The sequence below is a fragment of the Pempheris klunzingeri genome, chromosome 23 (genome assembly GCF_042242105.1).
Source record: "Pempheris klunzingeri isolate RE-2024b chromosome 23, fPemKlu1.hap1, whole genome shotgun sequence".
In the NCBI taxonomy this organism is placed as follows: Eukaryota; Metazoa; Chordata; class Actinopteri; order Acropomatiformes; family Pempheridae; genus Pempheris; species Pempheris klunzingeri.
In genome coordinates this window covers 12,271,993-12,291,887 of record NC_092034.1, presented here as the reverse complement: position 1 = coordinate 12,291,887, position 19,895 = coordinate 12,271,993, and the positions used below count along the sequence as shown (strand labels likewise).

General features: G+C 43.4%; 2 protein-coding genes across 2 annotated transcripts in view; both read left to right on the top strand.

Annotated features, from left to right (window-relative positions):
* LOC139222726 (DNA ligase 1) overlaps positions 1–19,895 on the top strand; it is a 94,002-nt gene that overhangs the window by 21,546 nt on the left and 52,561 nt on the right. The window lies entirely within an intron of this gene.
* ppp2r5b (protein phosphatase 2, regulatory subunit B', beta) overlaps positions 6,439–19,895 on the top strand; it is a 33,184-nt gene continuing 19,727 nt past the window's right edge. The window contains exon 1 of the mRNA XM_070854468.1: positions 6,439–6,633. Coding sequence (XP_070710569.1) covers positions 6,441–6,633 — 193 coding nt within the window. The 5' untranslated portion in view covers positions 6,439–6,440. The remainder of the gene's footprint in view (positions 6,634–19,895) is intronic.

Genomic DNA, 19,895 nt, shown 5'->3' with positions numbered 1-19,895 from the left:
AGTTTCACTTTAATAGCTGTTACAGGACATTAATGGGTCATTGCAGATTGTTGCTTACACATAGACAGCTTTTAGCTGTGGTCGCTCTCACTGACTGTACATATTATTATTATATACAGACGATATAGCGCTATGGCTGTCGGCCACTCCAGACTGATATCGCTCAAAAACCATGGGATTGACTGCCATGAAGTCTTGTTGAGGTATTCGTGGTCTCCAGAGGATAAATCCTTCTGACTTGGATGATTCACTGGCTTGTCCTCTGGCGCCACCATGAGGTTGACATGTGGTTTTGAGTTAAATGCCTTAAAGACTATTGGATGGATTACCATAGAGCACTTGGCTCAGGCAGTCATGCTCCCCTCAGGGAGAACCGCAACAACTTTGATGATCCCCCTGACTTTTCCTCTGGCGCATCATCATCATCGTCACAATCTGAGTTTGTCCAAGTGTTTGTGATTTCTGATACCTTCTTAACTCCTGGCATCCCCATCAGCCCCAGCTCTACTTAGTGTAATGTGCTAATTGATCAACCCTGATGGTAAACATGACAATCAGCATGTTAATAGATTAAGCAGCTGATTATTTTGATAGATCAGCCCACACAGTTGTCATGGAGCTGATACAGTGATGGAGTATTTCTGCTGGTCGCTGTCCTCATCAGACCCGTGATAGCGAACAAGAGGCAGACCAGCAGGCCTCCAGCCACTTACCGGACATGCCGGTCCCCCCGGTGTTTTTCCCAGAAGCCAACAGGCTGAGCTCATCTGCGACACAACACAGAGGAGGGGAAGGAAGAGGGGGAGGAGGAGGGGGAGGACTACAGGAGGAGAGACAGGGGCGCAGGCGCACGCCCTTGCACTGGATATAAGATAATAAGGCTGTAGTGTGTTTATGCTGAGGAGATCCGTGAGGAGGGTTCACACACACACACACACACACACACACACACACACACACACACACACACACACACTGCCGGCCGAGGTGCGACTGACACGGGGACATGAAAGCGCGTGGATGATTGTGCTTTTGAGTGCGCGCGTGTGTGTGTGTGTGTGTGTGTGAGTGTGTGTGAGATAGAGAGCAGGAGAGGGAGAACAAGTGGCTCAGTGAAGAGCAGAACAATGGATGGGACCTGATCCTCAAAGCCAACTACATTCCCGCGCGCACGCACGAACTAGAGACGCACAGACGCGCTCACCTCAAATAGGAAGCGTGGAAAATGGGGAAGGGGGGAGGTTGGGGGAGCGATGCGCTGCCGGAGAATGGGAGCCAACATCTCCTCACAGGGTGAACCCAGCCAGGGGTGATGCAGTGGAGCGCGAGGCAGTAATGGCGCATCTGTTTAGAAATGAGCCGGTGTAGGAGGCAAAGCCATGTAAATAAAGAGAAATAAATAAATAAATCCATCCTATAGCGTCATCCGCAGTGAGGAGCCTCGGTCCTCTCTCTCCTTGCACCACCTTTAGGCTGAGGGACCAGCGGCAGCACAGCCGCACTGAGGTACACCCGCATCCGGTCACTGCTTTCAAAATAAAAGCTTCATCAATGCACCTGCCCTGTAGCAGATTCTCTTTAGCCTTTGGCTGCTCGTTTCTTTTTGGCAGAATATGAAAAGCACGGGAGATCAAAGAGTGTTATTTTATATCCTCTGCAAAAAGCAAAAAGCATGAAGCGCAGCCATATTGATGTTGGCTCAGGCCCCACGGCTGAAATCATTCTGGGGTTGTACATGAAGAAATTAAGTATTCGGTTCAGTTTTTTTTACTTTTTGTTAACCGCGATCTTGTACTTGTGGGATGGCAATGATGGATGACAGAGATAAGTATTTCGAATATAAAGAGTAACTGCTCTGAAATTATTTGCCAAGCAGAGGCTCCAAAAACATGTCCACACATTTCACAACAGAGAGAAATGAGTGTAAATGGATGCAAACTCCATATAACAAACAACCTCCTTGATCTTTGTGCAGCAACACTGAGGCGAGCGTGTCTTCACAGTTCAGTCTAACACTCTGCTGCTCGGTAAGATAATGAAGATATCCTGCAAGAAATCTCTGCTTTCACTCGCCCCTTCAAATACAGGCCTAGGTTCAGGTGTTTTGTTGATACAGAATCTGCCTCGAGGTTATGTAGAAGGAAGCACAAGACAATGAGCATCAAAGTGCTGTTTTCAGTCCACAGCACACTGGCAAAAAGGAGAGATGGTGGATTTTTCAAGGTATTTCTACTGTGAAGATATTTTAGTCTTGTAAAATTCTCAATTTAATTTAAAGGCTACGAGTCTCAGTCATGTTAAGATGACTGAAAGAAGCTATGCTTTGAGCCCTGCCTCCTGGGAACAGCTGCGGACAGTTACACAGGATCTGTTAAGAACCTCCAGAGCTCTCTACGTGGTTTTTAACCTGATTTTTACTAAGCTATTATCCAGTTAATCTGCCTGTGAACAACTTTAACATTAGCCCTCAGGTGAATGCTGCTTTCAAATTGAACTAATGAGCTTGTGTGTTATGACACCAAGCCCTTGGGAAGTGCACCAGGCTTTGAAGCCATTTACATAGTGGCCATAAGTTTGATTGACCAGCAGTGGCTTTAAGTTTTCACTCAGAGAGGCACCAGACAGAGGTAAGACATGGCCTTTATTGTTTTCTCCATCCAGACACCATGAGAGACACCAACACCAACCACTACTAAAAACCATTTATAAATAAAACCTTATGTGGGACCAAAACTATATATTAAATATTTACATAACACAATACAAAAATAGAATATAAAGAATGGACAATAGATATTGAAAGAAATACACATTCCTCTCTTTAACCAATAACGCATACAATAGAACGATCACATAAACCAGACGTGTGTGCAACCCCCCCCACCCTTATCTTAATGGTTTGCTCCTGGAGCTCTTAAGCAGGTGCTCAAATGCACCTCAGCCTTTTGCCTCCTCCCCCCTGCTGAGGAGACAACCAGGAAGAGGTGAGTGCTCATTGTCCACTAGTCTCACTACACCAAACCATGGAATTACAACAATGGAGTACGAAAAGACATTTTTCTGTTTCACAACCACCACGAAACATCTTGTTTCACCAACAGAATTTTGTGCCACTATTTCAAAACTTTACCTGTTAACGCTAATATCTCATGAAATGTTTGCAAAAGATTTGCTTTTGGTGTTCATGGAACTCGATTTTCTTTCAGGCAAACCGCTCAGCCGATCCCAAACTGGAGGTGTGTGAGTAAAACCGACATTGCCTGATCTCTGCTTTGCTTTGGGTGACGCTCCCTGGAGCTTCATGGTGGTCGTGCTCAGTTGGAGATGTGAGGGGGGGAAAAAAAAAAGTTTTATTTCATTTACATCGAGTGGTGCTCTGATGGCTCTGTGGTTATGGTGAGCGGTGTTCAAATGGCTTTAATTATGTTTAATAGTATTTTTTTTTTTAACCTGCCTGTTAACACTTGGATGGGCTGTCTCAGATTTACAGGTGGAAACTTAACCACAGTAATTGTCATGGAGCTGGTAAGCACCGCAATACCTGTTACCAATGTGGCAGGATGCAGCTTTCTATGTTCGCCATGTTGGGTTATGGATATTATTGCTGCCTCCATTGCACTGATGGTGGGCATGTATTTTGCATGTAAAGGCTGGTGTGCTTTAGTTCCTCTCACATAGGCCTGGACTGTTTATTACCTTCCGCTCTTTAGGTTTTCTTTGTTGTCCATTTCCAGCTCTCACTTTGGTGGCTGTTCATTTTGCTCTCCTGATGCTGTCCTACTGACTGACTACTGCTTTTGGCACATTTTATTTCCACGCATCTCCTGCACCCAAAGTGCCTTTCATAAAACTGCAGTGTTTTTATTAAGACATTTAACAGTCCAGTGAATAAGATGACAGGAAGTAAGTGGCATTTGTACTGTGCCATTGCTTGTGTCATTAACTCTTGATAAGTGACACAAGCAAGTATTTGTTATGAGCCGTTTTAAGTATGTAGAGTTGGCTTTTAGGTAGCTATTAGGTTTTATATATCTCTCCTCCAACAATGTCAACCAAATACAAGTTATGGTTGTCTAAGTGATGTGTTATTCTGCTTAAAGCCATATTTGCTTTAAGATGTACAGTAGTAAATGTTGTGCTTAGAAGAAATCGAATGGCAGACATGATCATGGCGAACTGATAAACAAAACGTGTCAGTGCTTCATAACTAGTTAAAAAGATGGTAACTGTAAACTGAGCATGATAAAAGAGCTCGAGACTGACATGAGATGGTGACACTTGTTTAACAAGTAAGAATTCACTACATTCAACACAAGTCATTTTCAGTAAACATTATTTTATTGTGCAGCTCATGTGCACATTCTTTTTCCTGTTAATCTAGCAGATTTTATTTTCAGTGAAGATTTTGATACAGACATCACACCTGATTCACGAAGGTGGTCATCGTGGCATTACATGTTTCCCATATTTTGCTTCCCTCTTCAGGCTTTCTGTGAGGCCCCTGCGGGTCACTGGGGAAGTTGCCCTATTGTTAATCCAGTAATGACTGGGGCGAATTAAAAGGATATAGATAAAATATACAAAGATGTCAAACATTCGCCTGTAAACTTAAATCAGTTACCACATATTCATGATACTTGTGCACTTTGACTGTTTTCACCAGCAGTGAATGTGAAAATAACAAAATGTGAGCAAACTCTATCCAGGGAAATCTAGATTTTCTGGCTCATTTGTCCGGCCTCCTTGGGTAAATGCTTTAAAATGTCCCCAGAGAGGCTGGTAAACTTGGGCCTGCAGTGTGAGTTAATGACATAAAAAGATTTCTTAAGAACTGAAAGAAAACACACATCTCTTAAAGTGAGGCGCTGGCTTCCAGGTAGAAATCAAAGAAAGGAGGTGGAAAGTCTCACACAAGATGTATCGAATCTCTGGAGTTCAGACAGAAAAGACTGATTGTCGCTGTGATGAGACCTTTACACTTAAATCATGCATATTAAGTTAATTTGTGTTTAACCAAATACCCTCACAATTTGGACCCAGTAGCTAAGTCCTACCCCTGCCATGAGTCGATTACTATAAACCCAACTACCGCTTAGTTTCTCTGTTTTATTTTGAAAGGCAGGCCGCCTCACTTCCTGCAGCTCCCGGACTCACTGCGTGCATCTTGACGCAGCTCGCCGAGGCGCTGTAGGACGACCGGATAACGGGATCCGAGAAGGGGGACAGGAGCGAAACGCGTCAGTCTGACACACACAGACGGGGTGCTATTGTATAACACGGGCCTTCAGTCTTTTCACGCTGCCAGGAGGAGCGCCTGCTTTCTTTTTTCTCCCCCCTCTCTTTTCTCCCTCTTCCTCCTCCTCATCTTCTCCTTCCTCCTCCTCTCCCACCGCGGAGGTAGAGACGGAGCGCGGCAGCGGGGCTCGGTGTTGCGTCGGCCGCTGGCGGAGGACCTGCACATGTCGGCGCGGTGAGGAGACCGTTTGTTTCCCCGCCCTGATACGGTTGGAGGACGGCCGGAGGAGGAGGTGGTGTGGACGAGAACAACATCATCCACCTCAGAGAGAGAAAAACCATCCAAACAAGCAGGTGCGGCCGTGTTGACGGTGCAAAGAGGATCCGATAAAAACGAGCCAGAAGGACAACAGTGATGCGGCAGCCGAGGTGGGCCCAGATTGATGATTTTATGATATCATCACCCACCGCCAGGACCGATCACTGATTTTATTGACAAGGAGCATCATCGAGGAGAATAAGCTATAAACTGACCTGGGGCCCGCTTGTTTGTGTTTGATCAATCTGGATAAACAGGAGGTTTAATTTGAGGGGCATCGATTTCTTTACACGAGGAGCCGTGTGATCAGTTAGAGAAATAAATATCCATATTTAGGCCCACGACTCGGTGTGTGTGTGTGACGCTAATACAGTAGCAGCAGAGGTGTGTGTGTGTGTGTGTGTGTGTGTGTGTGACTGGGAGAGAGAGAGAGGGAGAGAGAGAGAGAGGGGAGACGCGCCTGTCTGAGCATCATCTGGTAGCTGTTCAGGCTACTCCTCCACTGGGATGATACACAAGCGATTCTACATCTGTGCGTGAAAACCAGAAGAATCAGGGATGCTGCTGCTGCCATTTCCAGTCCGGCTCTGATAGAGACAGCGAGGCGCACAGCACGGGACTGGACATCCACAGAATAGCTCTCCTCACCTCTCCTCCGCCTCTGCACCTTCTCCCTCCCTCCCCACCTCCCCTTTATCTCTCCCCTCCCCCCCCCCCCCCCTCTTCCTCCTCCACCCCGGAGCTTTCTACTCATTCTGATCAATTGATAATCCATCTGTGATTCAGAAAACCACCCACTCCTCCTCCATCCCCTCTCCTCCATTCATCCTCTTTGCGCGCTCACACGCACGCACGCGCTCCCGCACCGCCGCCACCTACAGCCATCATGGAGACGACCAAGCTGCCTCCATCCAGCCCGTCCTCCCCGACCACCAGCTTCTCGGTGCCGTCCGCGGAGAAGGTGGACGGCTTCCCGCGGAGGTCGATGCGCAGAGCCCGGCAGAGGAGGTCCCACAGCTCGTCCCAGTTCCGCTACCAGAGCTCCCAGGTGGAGCTCACCCCGCTGCCCCTGCTCAAAGGTGAGATCCTGGTTTTCAGGTCAATGTCACATGCAGGCCTCCGTCCACTGGGGCGGAAAGTCCAGCCAGGCCACCGTAAACTCACTGTTTTTACTTCATGATGAAACACCTTTAGATGGAGAAGAATGCCACCTCCTCACTTTAGAGAAGACGCCCATTGATCAGTACTGTAGAGCAGCTCTATTGATGTGTTTTCTATTGGCAGGTGTCCTCCTATACACACTGTCTTTTTCTGTCCTTGTCCTCTGACTGACAGAGGTGATAGCAATGGCTTTGATTTATTGATGCCAATTTTAAGGCCTTTTGTTGCAATACTCTAAGTTATTTTCATCATTCATTGATCATTTTGTTGATTAAGCGACTGAAAACAATGAGAGTCAAAGTAAGGTATTCAGATATCTTGTTTTTGTCTGACCAACAGTCCAAAAGCCAGAGACATTCAGTTTGTAGTGATTTAAAAAAAGAGAAACAGCAAATCTTTACATCAGAAGGTGAAATCAGTGGATGTTTGGCTTTTTTTTTTTTTTTGAAGAGAAATGATTATCAAAATAGTTTCATATACTTTCACTAAATCGATTAATTGAATCATTTCAGGTTTCTTCTGCACCTTGTGATATTTAGGTAATACAAGGATTAGATTATTGCTGAAGCAGATGAAAATAAAATGGAATATAAGTAGAAAACAACCCTGTAGGAGCCAAAACAGATTAGTGAGAAATGGCAAAATTTTCCTTCCAATTATCCTCATTTCTGGCAACAATCATGAACTCGACATACTGCTGTATGTTCTCTCCAGTCTCCTCCACATTTCAAAAAGCGGCTTTTGCAATTGCAGTATTTTCTGCACTGTAATCTCACTGATGAAAGTGAGAGCGTCTTTTGAAGAAAATATGCTTTAAACTGTGGCTAAGAATGAGTTTGTCTAAAAACATCCAGGTTCAGATTGTATGCAGAGTCACTGAGGCTGATGTGAACCACTCATGCGCTCCAGCCATCAAACACTGGCTGTGTCACTGGCTGGCTGATGGGAGGCCTCAGCCTTTCCCCTTTACACACCCCTGTGGGGAATAAGAACTGCTTCTTCACTGCCTCATTAACTAAACCTCAGACAAAAACACATAAAAAATGAAGCATACTTGTACAAACTGTACATTCAGACGGCCGTGACATCCCCCATAAAGGGAGTCAGAGCTGCACTATTTGGAGGTCTGTGGCTGCTGGTGCTGCACTGAAGCCCCTTTGATCTATGTGAGCTTGTTCAGTTTCCAGAGAGTGAAGGCGTGAGGCCGCAAATACATGGAACCCATTGACTTTCATTTTATACCGAAGCACGGTCTACGTGTCAGCTCGAATAGGAATAGCTCAATAATCAAGAAATGAAATGATTTATTAATCAATAAATCAACTGTAATCAATTTAGGACAATTTCTGAAGCAGCATTTTCTAGTTCCAGCATCTTACATGTGAAGATTTGCTTGTTTTCTGTTTAATACAGTAGTAAATTAAATATCTTTGGGTTTTGAATCGCTTGTCGACAAAACAAAACATTTTAAGACGCCACCTTTGGCTCGGGGCACCATTTTCATCTTTTTCTGACCTATTTACCTTAAATGATGGATTAATCAAAAAACACTTAAACCTGACCGATGAACCATAATCAGAATAATCATCAGTCGCACCCTCAGAGTAGATATCAGCATGGATAGTGTGCAAAACAGAGCGGACGTATCATGAGGAGGTACTCATTGTTGATGAAATGACCTAAAGATAGAGACGGATGCAAATTCATTCTTTAAAGACGCTCTGTCATTTTTGAATAAAGAAATGACACATTCTTCCTCCTTAAGAAATAAAACACATCCTTGCTTAAGTCAATACACTCGGGGGTTTTGCTGCTACAGCCTTACTTGCTCTGGTATGATGGTAGTTTTTAGTTGCTAATGTTAGCAAACTTAAGCTTGATGTTTTTGTGTCACTGACATTTCTGAGTCAGCTCACTGACATAATGGCTCCTCTGTACATAATGCTCCTGTTACGTTATGTTTGTAGATTTTAACACACTAAAAGAGATTTCCTTGCTGAACTTTGTGTTTAGACAGTGTGTAAATCACCCTCAGAGATGCCCAAATCAATATTTTGTAGTAGTCTGTAGTTTTACGCCACTAAACAGACCTATCGCCTCACATTTCTGTCCTATTGTATATTTACTTTCTCAAGAGCTGCTCTGTTTATGTATATACACCTCTTACTCACCTTGTATCTTCTTCTTTGTTTCTCACCTGTGTGCAGCACAAGGGCACATTGTAAGTCCTCATATATGCCTCTGACCCCTCTATATAGGGTTACTCCCTCTTTCATGTAGCCTGCAATCTCCTCCCATTAACCCTCAATGAGAAGAAGACCTCTCTGCTTTTATAGATGGTGCGACTGCGTGTGTGTGTTTTTACACTTCATTTCCCCGGCTTTGACTTCCTCTCAAGCCCGTGGGCGAGGTGTGTGTGTGCAGCATGATGATGGAGGGTTTTTATTGTGTCTTCACAGCACCTTCGGTTCAGTCCTTTCCATGCATACAGGCTTCATAGACTGAAGTCCCAGTTATCACATGGCTGCTGCACCGCTGCGGCACTGTTTCTGGATCCCCAGGAGGAACTGATAGTAAGATCCTGCAGCACAGGCGCAGGAGAAAAGCCTGGTGTGGGGAAGTCTGTAACGGGCAGTATGTAGGCCAAGTGTAGACAGACTTGTGGGTGTTTTGCCCTCCAGGGAATCACATTCACATTGTTAATTTGAACTCCTCCTCCTGTTAACAACGGCACATCTCTTTCACTGTAAGCCCTGAGCAAAGCTTCATCCTGCTCACAGTTCCAGGCTGAATATGAAACATAACAGACACGGAAATTCATGTAACAATGAAGACGATGTGACAAAAGAAAATGCTGGTAAGCAGCATTAAAGGTAATAATCCATCCTGAAACACTTGTCAAGAAACCGTTTCTAGTGATGAAAGCTGCCTTCATATGGATCAAGTCTGTTGTTCAAAGCTGTAGTATGGACAACCACCCCAAAAAAAGTACATTTCAGCACAGCAGAACGCAGATGAAACATTGAGGTTTAGATATTTGTCTCAAAAAGGGCAAGAGCCTCAATATTTTGGACCAAAGTCAACAGTGAAAACGGGAAGAAATCCATCATAGAATAGGCAGACGTGCTGATTTCCAGCCTCAATCAATCAGAATGCAATGCGGCCACAGCTTGCATCATTGCAGATGTGTCATCAGTGGTGTGTGAACATACAACATATCGTCCTCTAAAACAACATTGCATCTAATTGTAATAACCACATGGTTTTTCTCTATCTGCTCTTTTCTCTGGACCTAACAGACTTACCACTGAAAATGTAGGGAGCTGCTACATTTAGAGCAATAGAAATATGGATGAACAAAGTTCCTCTGCAGAACTTTTGTGCAACCAACATGTATTATGTATGTAGTATGGTATCCTGTATCGATTGCAGTTTTGTTGATCTAGATGTGTCCGATCTATGAGTTACTTATTTCCCCATCGACAGGAGCCTCAATTGATCAGGATGCAGTGGAGCCAGAGCTTGCGTCAGTATTCTGCAAAACATATCAGCCTTTAAGAATAACTTTTATAATTGAAACAAGACGAGGCACACAAGACACTTATTTTTGCTCCAAACGTCTTAAAAACGTTCAAGTCCTCCTACCACATAAGATAAAGAATTGGTCAATTCCTCTGTTAAACGCAGCCTGCTCTCTATAGGAATCACTAGGAACCATTTTGCACCTCTCATATTATGTGCATTGCCAAAGTTCAGCGTCATTGCAGGAAGTAGCGTGCTCTTTATGTAGCGAGGCAGACTTTAAGGCTCTGTTGTTGTTAAATGTTGATATTGGTCCCTGATGTAAGCAAACATCCTCCTTGCTGGTATGTGACTGAACCAGCACAGACTTTTCTTCCAGCTTCCCTAACCGTGACCTCTGAATCCCCCAAGAGCTTCTCCAAAGGGGTTTAGTGTCTCCTCATGAGTGTCACTTATATTTTTGAAGGATTCTCTTCAATACACAGGGATAAGTTGATCTTAAGGTGAGTCCACTGAACAGCGACCTGACCTGGAACAATTGGACCAATAAAAGAGCAGCAGAGATGGTCAAGGCAGCCAATGAATCAGAAGATGAGGGGTGAAGGATACAGGGTCTCCATAATCCCGTTTACAGTGCACTCATGTTTGGCCACAGTCCTGCAGCAAATACATACACATCCACAGGCATTTCACCTCTTTCCGGACACTGTGTTCTTGGACCAGTGCAGCACTTTAAAGTGTGCTGCAGCGGAGCATCAGTCTTCTATAAAGTGCCAACCCTATCTTGCCTTTCAGCAGGCGTTTGTGTTGTTTAGCCAAATAACAAACTATCTCATAAAAACTGAGATTGATCTCTGCCTTTACCACTTTTAGCAGCCGCTCCTTTTCAAGTGGCTCCTCTTTTTTCACGCCCTAAATGTTCCTGTTAAAAAATGGAGCTTTAATGTAAGTACAGCTGAGATTTGTCAGACAGAGCCCCAAATGAGGTGATGATTAAGTCACGCCGAGACGCTGGGGCTCGATCAGCTTGGTGTTTCTCTGGGACCTGGGCAAATTAAAATGTTTCATATCTGTCGTCACACAGTTAACAGAGCCACCAGATGGGTATCAAAAATGTTTCCATTCCCCTCCTTTCCTGCCTCTCTACACTTTAATTGTCACATTAAATAATAAAATACTTGCGGATGGTGTCTAGTAAAGATGGTGCTGGGAGGTAATGCTTCTGGAAACTATCTGGATTGTTTATGGCAACTGAGGTAACTGGTTATATTTAGTGAAAGATGCATACATTTGTCTCTTTAGAGCGCTGATAAAGCTCAGCCATCATGTCAGCCTTGCTTTCACAGTGGCAGGACGTTGCCAAACTGATGTAAAATCCAAACAACGCCTTACAGCTTCTCATAGAAGATGTTATTTGCTGCTGAATTATCAGAGTGCGCCGGTCCTTGGCATCCTCCTGGTCGTCCTCCATGTCTTCAGTTACACTGCAGCTCTGTCTAACCAGGCAGCAGGCCGTTAGCTCAGTGCCCCCCCCTCCCCCCGCTGCGATGCTCTCCCCTGGGGCTATAGACACCAGTCAGCCTTCCCGGTCACGGGTGTTGTGCTGTCGCTGGCAGGCTAACCAGACTAAGGTCACATTCCTGCCCAGCATCTAGTTAGCAGATAAACAAACTTATGATTAAGATTTATGTCATGTTCACACACCAAAGGCAGTTTGCACAAATGTGATTCAGGTTGATTTTTTTCATTTAAACACGAAGATCTATTGATAGTCGAGGATCCTGCAGCCAAACAAGACAGCTCTTGATTTCTTGCTTTTGACCTTGAGATACACTCGGTTTCAAATGCCTCTGTAGTTCATTTGTAGACTTTTCCACCTCTTCCTCCACTGCTCTCTCCCTACACCGGTGGTTAGAACTCAAAATGCATCTGTATCTTACCTGGATAATGAAAAACACACGTTAATGCACCTTTACATATGTACTCAGCAGGCACAGCATCATGCATCAGAATGGGATCAGCTGTGTCAGAGCACTAGACTTGCATTTTGATTTGACTTGCAGATTAGATGAGTCGAGGTGGAAATACATTCTGCACAGTATCTATGAAAAAGTTTCCACTTGGGGGATAAGACGCGTCATCAGTAAGGATAGAAGCATCATCGCTGCAGATAGAAATGCCAACATTGTGCATGGATTTGTAATTGCCAATAGAAATGTGATCCGAATAGCACATTACCATGATGAAGGATGTTGGTTAGGAATGGGTTTGACATCTGTGGGTTTTATCCTGCTGTAGGTCAGTGACTCTATTCTGAGCTGAGCGAGGATGAAATCTCACAGAGGCCCTGCAGTGTTCATGAAGGTGTGTTTGTGACTGTGTGAAGCAGGGTGTGTATGCAGAGTGATCATGGGACACACTCTGGTTTGTCTTGAGATGTTGGGGAAAACACACAAAACAGACTCTCGACTCAAGCTTGGCAGCACATTCTGCCATCGCCACCAAACAGTTTCACTAAACTCACAGTGTGTTTGTGACTACAGTAAATGCTTAAGATGCAAGCTGACATGATAGGAGACCTAGAAAGTAGGAAAGGTCATGTTGTGCCTGTATTGTTAAAAAAAGACCTCACAATGTGCCACACTTTCTAATTTTAAAACAAGGACATTAGCAAACATGTATCTTAATTTGGCAGTCACAAGATGATCATGCAAAAACTATTCTTGTGGACTGTGTGTCACGAGAGGCTCTAGTTTTATCGTCCCAGTTTGAATAAAAACTACATTTTGCCAGGCTGGAAAAACAGCAGCAGATGAAGCCAAAAGAAAAATCGAAAAAATTGAAATAGCCCAATATTTCCACAGCTGTTTCTTACAGTCAACTGTGGTGTTGGATTTCTTCTCATCAAAAATTGATACATAGTTGTTTATTATTATCTCCCACACCAATGTGAAAGCAGCAGAGCTGCAGAATGGCAGTGGGCCTAATTGCTGTTTTGAAAATGAATCAACACGCTTAGCTCTGGTGTGCATATCTGGTGCTGAATCCTCAAAACAGCTCTACACAAAAAAAAAATCATTAATAGGAAAGCACTCACATGAAGTAATTAATAGATAGACAGTACATGCAAACACCTTTCTGTGTGCGAACTAGCAGCAGCATGGCTAAATAGCCTAATGGCTATTTTAACCATGCAAAAGAAATATGCATAAAGGAAATAGCCATGCATGATGGTCTCTTTCCTTGATGTTCCCATCAGCAGCTGTCAGCAGTAGTGGCTTTTCAAAAGGCTGCTGAGTGGCTTCAAATATCTATGTCAGGCCCTGAAGGATGTGGTGTGAGCTTAGAGTGTTAAATCTCCCATACCTGCATGGAACCCATCCTGCTGGCCGGCGTTAGCATTTAAGCATCTCTAAAAACCCACGAAACACCCAGCAGATATACAATGAGCACTACAGACTATTTAATTGAATCAGGCTTTGTTGCACAGAGAAACAGATGTTGAGTTGAACCAGAGTGAGATAACGGGACAAATTAAGAGTTGTTGGGTGTTTTGGGTAAACAAGTAATGGGAAGTGTCAATTTATGTGCTCATCCTCGCTGTTAAAATCAGAAATAATGATCCCTGTCGCAGGCAAGCAAGTAGTCAATCGTTTTGCAACCAGAGCTTCCTGGTGTATTGCATCTAAACATTTGTGTGATTATGCCATCGGCCCCACTGGATGCTGTTTAACAGGTCAAAGTGTGCTTTTGCAAGCCTTCTGTTTCCAGGCAATGACAGGAAATGCATTTAAAATGCTCCTACTGTTGCTGCGAAAGAACAAAAACACACTGCTGCTTGTGTTTCATAATGTACTCAAAAAGAGGCCATTTTCACTGCTAACAATGAATGGATTAGAAGGAAAACATGCCGTCAGACATGCGCATCATGAAATCTTAAAGACCACCTCATAAAATATAGTAGAGTTGGGGACATGCTGCACCAAGCTTATGATGGTGCAAAAAGACTGAAAAATAAGCTTTTAAATGTACAAACTCGTATTTGAAGTGGAAAAACCACCAGGACAGGTGTGATGTGCTGGGATGCATGTTGCACAAATGTCTGACAGCTTCTCACATTCTTTTCTGAACCACTATGTAAATGAACATTTCCTTTAATTTTGAAATGAATCCCATTAAACTCTCACTTATTCTCGTTAACAGTAAAAGCCACAATCGGTGGATTTCCTTGCTGGGGCGAAATAAATTGTGTGAATCCTTCATTTCACTTTAGCAACATAGGCCTTGACAATCATAACCTTTGAGGGAACGTAGCTCTGAAAGTGAAGGAAGCTATCGTACACTTTTTTCTAGTTAACCAAGTAACCATGGCAGGAGTCAAAAAGTCAAAAAGCTCATAGAACCACATGTTCCACTTTCTGCTATGACCGTTACTTATGTGAAGTTCTTGTTGTTAGTTTCAATGAGAAATGCTAACATGGATAACTGTGTTCTATTACAGTGACCTGATGGTTAAAGCAAACTTATGTAAATGTGCTGAAAAAACATGGACACAAGTGACAATGGGATAATGGTGAATGCTAAAATATAGCAACAGTAACAGTCACCATTATACAGTAATATTTACATCATTTACATTAGCCAACATAAAGTATTGGCCATACTAGACCAAATAGGACTGTAGAAGCCAAACCCAGCCAAAGTGTTCGGATGAGAGCAAAGGTACTTTTTATCTTAAGAACAAGACTTCTCATTATTTCTTCTTTGATGTTACACAGATTTGCTTTTAGCCTCAAATATCCTCACTTAGGCTGTTGTGTAATGAAAACTATTCTAGTGTACTCTATGTTGCAGCAGAGAAAAAAAAAGTTTATTTCCCTGCTCAGATTTAATATCTGTAGTACCTTTAGGCCACCATGTGATACTGCACTTGTCATGAATGACATATTGCCCATGCTACATGCAACACAGCGTCACATGATTCAGGCCACATGCTAACCTGCGTTAGAGGATCCATGTGTGCGTGCGTATTTCTTTTTGATCGTCCGGTGTGTGTTTGTCCACACTATGATGGTGAATGCTCGGCAGGATCTGTTTTAAACGTGCTGTTTACTGTAAAACAGCCACCCTCTCACACAGATTGTATGTGGGAGATTGAATGACTGAGTGTGTAAGGGAGAGGCCAGCTGGATGGGTCTGGTATTGGGTTACAGAAGGCATGGAGTATTTTTTTGCTCTATGACTGTCTCAGATCAATTAAGAGGGAGAGTGGGGGAGAAAGTGTGTGTGTGTGTGTGTGTGGGTGGGGTGGGGGTTGATGAAAGGAACGGAGGGGATGAGGAAAGAGGAAATGACTGAACATTAAGTTGGCAGGTGGAGGAGGAACAGTGGGAAGAGGAGAGACAGAGAGATACGGAATAAAAAGAAAAGGCAGAGGATATTGCAGGGGAGAGGATGTAATGAAACGGGCGGCGATGCAATGACCAACTGCTGCTGTGTCACTGAGGAAAGAGTTGATTCTTAAAGAAATACGCTGATGCGTGAGCAAAGAAGCTCTCTGATTGAATCACCAGGAGATTCATCTTCGTGGGCGTTCACTATTAAATGTGCTCTCGTGGTTTTGCCAGTGCAAAGCGAAGTAAACAAAGGAAACCAAATACTGGACATGCAGAGGCGATGTTTTGTAAATCAGTCTTGAAATAAGTTGATAAGGAAGATTTGTTTTAGAAGAGACCTGATACTGAAAGCAGTAAAAATGTCTGCGATGAATCACAGGCAGCGTTTGGGAAAAAAAAAAAACACGCTGAGACTTAATCAAGGACGTGAAAATGTGAGATTTGTTTTTCATTTATCACACTTGCCTGTGTGTGACAGGCAGCAGTGTGGAAAGCACCGTGCCTGATGTATAGGCGCACCACAGCAAACCAGCGGATTATTATTCAGCATGTGAGGGTTACAAAGCTGCTAATCAAATGTTGAGGGTGTCTCCAGCTGGGATAACTGTCTCCCATATTTGTTTACGAACTGTCTCCAATGTGTGTTTACATTTCGCATGACAAATAAGGCTGTCGGAGGAGAGATTCAACATCGAACACGTCTGAAAGTCATTCTGCGGTCAAGGAGAATTTGGACTTTAAGACAAAAGGAGAGACAAAAAAAACTGTTTATTGAAACAAGTGGAAATCTATTGGTTGATTGTGATTCAGCTGAAGAGTAAGAGACAAAAAAGTCACAGAGCACACAGACATGAGCCACAGCCTGTAACACCCAGCTGGTTCTGTTCATTATGCCCTGCGCAGGAAACGTGTATTATTAGAATCATTGGATTATTTAAAGATGGGCTTAGTGCGCCACTTAATCTTTTGCCATGACTTAGCCCTCTCTTAGTGCCTTTGTTAAAGAGAGAATGGGGTCTTTGCTGTCTATGTCTCCATTCAATACAGCGTGTTAAGACTTTCTGCCATGTTTTCAGATCCACTGGCATCAAAACACATGCTGAGGTCCTCAGATACATTAGCTGTCACTCTCTTTCTTAATCAGCTGTGAGTGTTACTTCAATCTTTGATATTTTTTCGCTGTTTGCTGTCTTAATTTGGAATAAAAATCTGTAGATTGAATTCAGAAATGTTTTGCTGGCTGGGAAGCACAATCTGAGTCTGCGCTACTTCTGCTAAGTCTCTGTGGATGAGCTTTAGCACTGATAGTGTACTGTATATAATAACTTTGCAGTTAAACGCTCCACTATGTTCATCAGCCAGTCTGTCTGCTGCTTGGTGCAGGTAGCGACAAGTGGGTTCTTAGAGCTTCTTCACTGCAAACAGCTGTTGGCAGCTGGAAACGAGGTCGATGAGAGCACTGAGACCGAACCAAAACAAGAAAATTTGGGCTTTTAGAACCAAAACAATGCGCTGAAAGACTCTAAAAGTCTGCATGGTGCCTGAGGTGGTTATTCTCTACAGGGTCGTCACTACCTTGAGGAATAAAAAGAGAGCCACAGAGAGCACACACACATTTTTTTGACCCTGAAAACATTCTGTAGAATTTGGAAACCAGACTCTGTTCTTGTTATTTTAGTTAAGTGGAGTGGGAATTCCTGATCCAGATAAAAGTCAAAATTTAATGAATTCTTCCTTGGCACCAAATGTCACAAAAATCTGTTCATAACTTGAGATCTCCTGCTGACGGACATGCAGGCTGACTGGGAGCGGCACAAAACACAACATCCTCAGCAGAGCGAACAAGCGTGTCCAAAAATGCTCTTTTTTTCATCCCTAATTCTATCGGCGAGATCAGCTTGATAACCAGTAACAGACTGTGCATACAGCTCTGTTTGCATCATACATGCTAATACCCAGCCGGTCTCATTACCCATTCTCAGTACCATCACCAAGCGGCCACTTCCAAGTATCTCCTGCTCTAATTTAAAGCAGCAGGATGTTTCGTCCTGTTCTTTCTCAGCAGGTAAATTGCTGTTTACTCTTCAAGTCTTCTTGAAAATCTGAAGATGGGGAGAGTGAGGGGGAGGGTAACATCCTTCCTCATTTTCATTCACTAATGGGGTTGTCTATAAGCAGCATGAAGGATAATGCATTGTACACGTTTCCTGGTCAGTTTTGTCATGTTGTGTATGTGTTAAGGAGGATTAAATTGAGAGATGGACTTAAAGCGCGTCACTTAAACGCCTTAAGGTGGTATTTATACTGCCCTGACTCCTGCGCTACATGGAGCCTCACTCCTGATTGCTGCTTCTACTATTTATAACTGTCTCTTTCTCCTGCTTTCTGTCTTTAGCTGCCTCTATCTCAGTCTGTCTCCTTCTCCCCTTTCCCCTCCCTCCCTGTCCTCCCCTCCCTCCTGCGTCACTCTTTCTGTGCATCGAGCATGAGTGTGTGCGCTTAATGACAGAGGTGCAGAGGCGGCTTGGATGGTAGCTAAAACAGAAGCTGTCCTCCTCTCGTTCTGTCTCTTTCTGTCACACAATTACACACACACTCAGTCCCAAACAGAATAACTGTTATTTAAAGACTAGAGCTGTACTTGCTCATTTGAGGAGAAAAAAAAATCCTCTGAGAGATTGATGGGTGGAGGAGACGAAGGGAAAGATGGAGGGAGTGTAGGGAGGAAAAGAAGGGAGGTACCTAGTGATGGAAAGATGAGAGAGAAGCAGCAAGAGGAGGACGAAGGGGATGATGTCATCTTTTAACCCTATACCGCTCCCCTCTCCTCCCTCCTGTTTCCTCCCCAGATTCTTCCTCCTCTCCTCTCCGTGTCTCTCTCCAGCAGGACTATATTTAGATTTGTGCAGCTGTGTGTGTGTGTGTGTGTGTGTGTGTGTGTGTTTGTGTTTTGATGCTGTTGCAGGCTGCTTGGCACTAGTCAGTCTCACACGTTACTGCTCCTTTTACCAAATCCATCCACCCCTGACGCCCCCCCCCACTCTCGCTCTCACCATCTTCTTCACGTCACATGCTGCCTTTTCCCTCTCTGTGCTTCGTCGTGTTCGTCTTTTTTTCATCCAGCCTCTTCCTCCTCTGTGTATTTAAAGGAGGAGTCTGCAGATATTCCCTGTTTTTCTTATTGTCAACAAAGCCTAATCTGCCCTTTCACTATATCCTATTTATGTTCAAAAACTATTAAAAACACTGGAGAAGCTACACTGGTGCACTGGGTGACATGCTCCTTCATTACATTATTCGTTTATTTTGATTCAGTACAACATACACCATCCTGCTGCAAATAGCTACTTAGGCACCAAATATGTATTAATCCGCCACTGAAAATAGTCCTCTATTTTTGTTGTTGTCTTTCTTTTCCTTTCTTGTTACAGTACAGTCTAAATTTGAATGTTGGATTCTGTATTTCTGTTATTGTTAAAATTATTGTCACATTACTTTTCCTCCTGCACCAAAAGATTTTTTTACACTTCTTAGATAGCACTTTGTAAAACTGAATGAGACACTCTGTGTACATAATATTTAACTTTACAAATGAACATGAGCTGACATGCAGGATGGACGCCTTCCACTGTAAAACTTACTAGTCTAGTTTACTTAGTTACATCTAACACACAAAAGTCGGTAGTTAAAGTCATTTCAAAGCAGAGACAATTGAATTTTGGCCCCTTGGGGATAGTAGTACAAGCTGTAAACACGACATTGACATGTGGTTACTAGGGCTGGGTGGTGTTTAAAAGATTACAATACTAGTACCAATACCATTAAAGTGATACCAACAGAGTACTTCATTTGATACCTTTGGTAGTATAGTCACACTCTTTTTGTGGCATCTTGGCCACAAGTGTGAACTTGACTTAACCACACATCACACACTACAGGCTGTAACTGCTGTGGTCGCGGTTGGCTGTGATCAAAACCATGCAAATTGTACTTTTTCTATATCTGGGTTCAAGAAGGAATGAATTCAGGTATTGTTTGACTAGGGAGGTTTCTATACTAATTAATACTGGGTTATTCTGGTAAATACGATTAAGGTATTGAGTATCAATACTCAGCACTAGTGATGACCTGTTACTGAATGATGCCCTCAAGCTGATGTTTTGAATGTTGCCTATTTACACAGCCAGCATGCACAGAGTAACATTACCATTCTTTTCAACTTCTTCTTTTGTGTTTCTGTCCACCTGGAAAATGTAAGGCCA